At 38.9% G+C, this 6551-nt stretch overlaps 1 protein-coding gene across 1 annotated transcript in view; it reads right to left on the bottom strand.

Moving 5' to 3' along the window:
- Orc5 (origin recognition complex subunit 5) overlaps window positions 1-6551 on the bottom strand; it is a 54417-nt gene that overhangs the window by 28115 nt on the left and 19751 nt on the right. The window contains exons 7-9 of the mRNA XM_026784652.1: window positions 2337-2385; window positions 2166-2256; window positions 547-599 (exon numbers count right to left, since the gene is read on the bottom strand). Coding sequence (XP_026640453.1) covers window positions 547-599; window positions 2166-2256; window positions 2337-2385 — 193 coding nt within the window. The remainder of the gene's footprint in view (window positions 1-546; window positions 600-2165; window positions 2257-2336; window positions 2386-6551) is intronic.

Here is a 6551-nt window from a genome sequence, read left to right on the forward strand (position 1 = left end):
GGCTCACAGAAGTAGTACAGGTAAACCACAGCATTTCTCTAACTCTGGTCATTGTCTTTCTCTCCTGCAGTATAAGACCTGTAAATCAGCTGAACTGCTCGGAAACATCATTCCCTTTCTTAAACAGAAATCTTTACATTTTTGAAAAGAAAAAAATTACATTTTAGATATTCTGAGTAATAAAATCTGGTCAGTTTGATAAAAATGCAAAATAATACCTTCTTTAAAGAAAACAAACATACTTTGAAAATATAAGTACTGAAGAGGACCCTTTAAGTTAATATAAAGTTGGATTTTATTTTAGGTAAAGTTGTACCATGTACCTGGATTATTTAGGTAAAAACACTAAAGAAATATTCATTGATTTTTTCACATGGTAGAAGCCAATCAAGATAGAATCTAAGGAAACACCAAACTGACATTCAGTTGAAGGAAAAGCATTACTGGAAATATCTAGCTTACATTTGCTGACTGAAGACCCTCTAACCACCATGTCTGTAATAGTTTAAACAGAGTCCTGGTAATTCTCAGGGTTTTCTTTGATACCTTTTAGCTGTCCTGTGTCTGTGTCCTCTTCCTGTAACTTTTCCCACTGGGAACTAAAATAAAATAGGACAGCAAAATTAGACTGAAAATACAAGAAATCAATATCCTGCAATAAGAAGGGCCCTATAGAACACATCATTTTCATTCATTAGGAAATAGAAAAATAATATATACACACAGTATACATGCTGTACCTGTACAAAAACATCTGATATATATCAACAGTGTAACAAGTTCCCCATTGTTAATTTTTTAATTACCTTTTTTTACTCTAATTACAATAAATAAATACCACCATCCACTCAGTAAAGCTCCCAACAGTTCTAATCACTGCATTGGATAAAACTGTACATTAATTCTACTCTGGAATAGCTGACTGATGATCAGATTAGAACACTGAGCCCAAAGATTAAGTCCTTCAAGAACACACAGTCAAAAGCAGAACTAATAAATGAATCCATATTTTTCAAAAGAGAGAGGGAAGAAAAATCAGAAACTGTACAGATGGTTAGGAACAGGCTAGAAGGATAAGGAAAGGCTTCTCAAGCAAGAGATACAAACTCGCATACTGTTCACTTCTGCTCACCTTTACTGTCATTTAGACATAAAATTAAACTCAGTGTTTACCAACAATCCTTTGCTAGTTTCCTGGGTCATCACTCAGAGACGCCTTATGCATAGTGTTTTCTGTTCAACTCTGCTTAACCTGTTTTCTACAGTTTTGATTACTTGGCTGACAGATTGAAAAGATAACTATTTGGCTTTACTTCTCTTTGAAAATGCTGATCAATTTTAAGGTTTTATTAACTTTCTTTTGTAAGTAACTTTTTGCTTGGAAGCCTAGAAATGATTTTCTTTTTTTATTTTTAGTCTAAATAGTTTACACGTCTCAATGGTAGACTTAATAATGCTTCTGTCAAAGCTGCTAACAAGTTATCATGTTGTCTTATGTGGGGAAAAAACATGCAGCCCAGCCAGACACTGAAATAGAAAGTTTCCGGGTAAAACCAACTGGCCCTTCCAGATGAGGTCAGAGGGGGGAGGCCGTGCTTGGCGGCTGACTTTAGATGTAGTAAGGAGCCGCAGTCTGATGAAGACAGCAACTGCCAGAGCTGCAGGACCGCATTCCGTGGGCTGTTTCAGGCTGGCGAGGTTTTACATGGCTGGCCTGTGGTGATTTACTAGAACATAGCACGCTAGCAGAGTCTCAAATGAACCACGTGCAGAAGCCGGGGTTCTATAGCCCGGGGCTGTGGGCACTGGCGGTGCAGGAAAGCAGGCCTTCCTTCATTTCCGACATGCTTTCTTTACTCCAGTGTTGCCCTTTGTACAACCCAGGGTTTCCTAGCTCATGAGGTCAGTTAGGCATGCTGACTCTTCTCTGTCATACTTATATGAAGAAGAGGAGGAAAACACATATACTTTAGCTTAATTGAAGAAAAGCTTAGATAGGAAGTTTAAGTAGTTTAGAAATTTGACGTATTTTAGAATTTAGATTTTGGATTAGGGTGCTTAATCATCAAATCCTATACAAATATACAAAACAAAACAACCAAAAAAACTGGTGTTTGTAACACACTTTGGATAAGTGATATCTAACATGTTAAACACACAATTACCTTGATATCTCCCTGAGATAAACAGTCTGCATTGCTTTCTTCAGGTGAGGCTCAATATTTCTCCACAGTTTGCGAGTATCACGTTCACCTGCTACTCCCAGGAGAAAATTTTAATAATTCAAATCTTGTATAATTTTCTCCAATGAAATATTAATGATTATATTTAGTTACCTTCTCCTTTAACTACAGGTTCACAGTATTTGGGAAAATTAAGCACTGCCTATGAATTTAAAAACACAAACAAAAAGCAGAAATATTAGTTAAGAATTTTTCACATAAATTTTTTATTACAAATTAAGCAATTTTATTTAAAACTGATTTTTAAGTACAGGGTAATTCTAACTTATTATTGCAAAAAACCAACAAAAACATCAATAAAAAGACACACTATTAGCTAAACCTTACCTAATGCATTAGGTACATATAAAATAATAAGGCATAATTTGTACTTAGCCATAATGCGAATAAAAAGATAGAGGTCAGACAATTAACTGCTATTTTCCAGCATGTGAACATCACCATAAATGAAGCATCACCTAACTAAGGATGATTTAAAGTATTTGCACTGGCTGCTACACATGAGTTCTTGGCATTATCCGGGCGTACTAAAATCCATCAGAGAATAAGTCCTGAGATCTATTACATGTTTTAACAATCTCTCCAGGAATCCTAGCATGAGGAAGTATGAGAAGAACTAACTAATCCCCACTACTTAGTATTTCCCATGCTGGAACCTACTGAAATGCAGTTTCAGTTAGTAAACGCACAGAGCTGGCATTTACTAACATGATTCTGATCTCAAGCATTTTATGATTTAATATTGGAGCCCAGAGCAAAGACAGACATAATAATAGTGTAAGTTCAAATTCAGAGGACAATAATAAGTATTGCAAGTCACTGCAGAGAGAAAGGACAACAAGAGCTATCTGCCACAGCTGACTCTTACACTGACTTAGAGTCTCACGTTAACAACTCTGCAGCGTTCTCCAGCATCGTGCCCAATTCTGCTACCCCAGTTCTCAAATAGCTGCACATTTCTACCATTTGTTAACTTTCTGTGAATGTGACAACGCACCGTAATCCAGGCAACTGGAAGCATTTAACTTAGGGATCGTAACCGCAGAGGGTGAGTCCATGACCATCATGGGGAGGTGGCGGCAGGCTCGGCACTGGAGTGGGAGGGAGCTGAGAGCCTACATAGAACTTCAAAGCCTGCCCCCAGCATCAAACCTCTTCAACAGGACCCCACCTCCTAATCCTTCCCAAGCAGTCCTATCAACTGGGGACTAAATATTCAAACAGGAACCCATGGGCATCACAGATTCACTATGGCATAACAGGAATTCATATTCACTAGAACCTGGAACAATATCGCTGATCTCCAAGAAAAACAAAACTATAAGGCTGCTAATAAAAACCACAAAACTGCTCCAAAACCAGGCAAAATCATTTTAGATTGGTTTTGATACTACAAATTTTCACCATAACTGCGTATCTCTCACATGTCCCCATGACAGTTATCAAGTTTAAATATTTTTAGAAGTTCCATCAATAAATAGGAAAGGTGAAGGACACGGTGTAACTTTATTAGGAACTGACGACAAGCTCAGTGAACATTCGTGTCCACCACAGCGAGAGAAGCAGAGCTCAGAAAGCACAACTATCGGGGCTCCCTGCTGACCACCTGCTGAGAAGAGCACTTGCTATGTACGCCCTCTGGTGGCTGAAGAAACAGACGCCAAGGACTTCCTGCCTACAGGCACAAGATTCTGTTTACCTAAAACTGAATTGTCAATCTGTGAGGTGAGCTGAGAAATTATTTCTAAACCAATAAAGAGCACTTTTATTAAAGCCCGATTCAGGTAAAGAGAATATTTCCCATTGTTCTAAAGGAGAGACTTGTATTACTTTAGGTGGTAAACAATCGATTATAAATACTGACATGGCTGCCAAGTTAAGACGCTTTTCCAACTCTTCCTCAGTGAGATTTCCAGCATGGTTTCACTCAAACAGGCAAGATCATTTGCTTGAAAGATAGTCTAAGCCATGCAAAGTGTAGTAAGAATTTGAAGGAGATCCCTTAGCATGCCCACACCTCCCAGTTCAATCAAACACTAATCTGGGCATTGCCGAGCAGAGATGTTGCAGATGAATTAAGATCTCAAAGAGTTCCAATAGGGAAGACTGTCAGGTGAGCCAGAGCTACTCATGGAAGAGCCTTCTGTCTGGTTGGTCACAGAAGTCAGTGGGTACAAGGGAACTCAAGCACTGTCCCTTGCTGGTAGATGGAGCTGACCACTGTACCTTCTCTAGGAGGCCTGAGGGAGACATATACCATCTAGTCACCAGGGCCATGAAACTTCATTCTTATAACCCAAAGGAACAGATGTGTCCCCATAACCTCAAGAAGAAAATCCATTCTACACAAAATTTTGATTTCAGCTTTAATAAACAATGAAGAGAGAACTTAGCAACACAGTGCCTGGTTTGTGACCTACAGACTAAGACTAGTGAGCTAATAAATGTATGTTATTTAAGATACTAAATATGACAATTTCACATGTAGCAATAGAAAACCAACATGCACCAGCAGCACAGACACTGAGATCGATAATTAATAAATGGGACCTCCTGAAACAGAAGCTCCTGTAAAGTAAAGGACATATCAGTAAGACAAAATGGCAGTCTTACAGGATGGAAAAAGATCTTCACCAACCCCACATTTGACAGAGGACTGTTCTTCAAAACTTATAAAGAACTCAAGAGACTAGACATCAAAATACCAAATAATCCAATTAAAAATGGGGTACAGACCTAAAGAGAGAATTATCAACAAGAGGAAAATCTCAAATGGTCAAAAGAACTTAAAAGAATTGCTCAGCATCCTTAGTCACCAGGGAAATGCAAATCAAAATGACTCTGAGATACCATCTTACACCTGTCAGAATGGCCAAGATCAAAAAAAACACCAAGGGCAGCTCATGCTGGAAAGGATGCGAAGTTAAGGGGAACACTCCTCCACTGCTGGTGGGCGTGCAAACTTGTACAACCACTTTGGAAGTCAGTATGGCAGTTTCTCAGAAAATTAAGACCCAGATATACCACTCTTGGGCATAGACCCAAAGGATGCTCAATCATACCATAAGGACACTGCTCAAGAATGTTTACAGCAGTGTTATTCATAATAGTCAGAACATGAAAACAACCCAGATGCCCCTCAACCAAAAAATGAATAAAGAAAATGTGGTACATTTACACAGTGGAGTATTAACTGAAAAACAAAACAAAACAACAATGACATCATGAAATTTGAAAGCAAATGGATGGAAGTAGGAAAAGTTATCCTGAGTGAGGAAACCCAGACCCAGAAAAATAAACACTGCATGTACTTACTCGGAAGTGGATACGAAGTGTAAAACAAAGAACAACCAGGCTACAGTCCACAGCCCTAGAGAAACTAGCTAACAATGAGGGTCCTCAGAGGGCCATAAGGATTGCCCTGTGAACAGGAAATACATGAGATCTCCTGGGTAAACTGGGGGTGTAGGAGTAGAGTGGAGGGAATAGGGGGTGGGAACATGAGGGATCGGGGTAGTTAAGGTGGGGAAGGATGGAGAATGGAGAATTTGGTCCACATGGGACCAACCTAGGCCTTCTGCATGTGCTGACACTTGTGTAGCTTGGTTTGTTTGTGGGGCCCTTAGCATATGTCCCTGGCATATGAGCTGGCTTTTTGGAACCGATTCTCGCCCAGCTTTGATGCAGTGGCGAGAAGCTTGGTCCTGCCTCAACTTGATATGCCAAACTTTGCTGACTCCCATGGGAGGCTTTACCCTTTCTGAAGGAGTGGATAATGGGGGACGGGGATTAAAAAGGAGGTGAGGGAGAGAACGGGAGGAGAAGAGGTAGGGGAAACTAAAGTTGGTATGCAAAATAAATTTTAAAAAATTAATGAAAAAAGAAAACCAACATACATACTGAAGTATAAAAACAAAAATACTCCAGAGCCAAGATGATATAATTCTGAATTGTTTTGGTTGTTTAGAATCTCATCTCTTTCTTAAATACTGAAGGAACAAAAATCAGAACTAAGAACGCTTGAATTAACACTCACTAACTCATAGTGATTCCAACAAGCAATAAGTTGTGTGAAGAACTTCTAAATACTTATGTGTATTAACTCCTCAGTCCTTCAAAATATCCAGTGTGACAGACATAACTACTGTGCCCACTTTACAGATGACTTAATCTCCAATAATCACAGAAAACTGCTTTCAAATGCATCAAATATCAGGACAGAAGCAACCCTTCCATGATAATCGACCAATCTTAAAATAGATATCCAGAGACAGCTTGAAATGAGAAAATAAGCTTCAAGTAACCAAG

The sequence above is a fragment of the Microtus ochrogaster genome, chromosome 26 (assembly GCF_000317375.1).
Source record: "Microtus ochrogaster isolate Prairie Vole_2 chromosome 26, MicOch1.0, whole genome shotgun sequence".
Lineage (NCBI taxonomy): Eukaryota > Metazoa > Chordata > Mammalia > Rodentia > Cricetidae > Microtus > Microtus ochrogaster.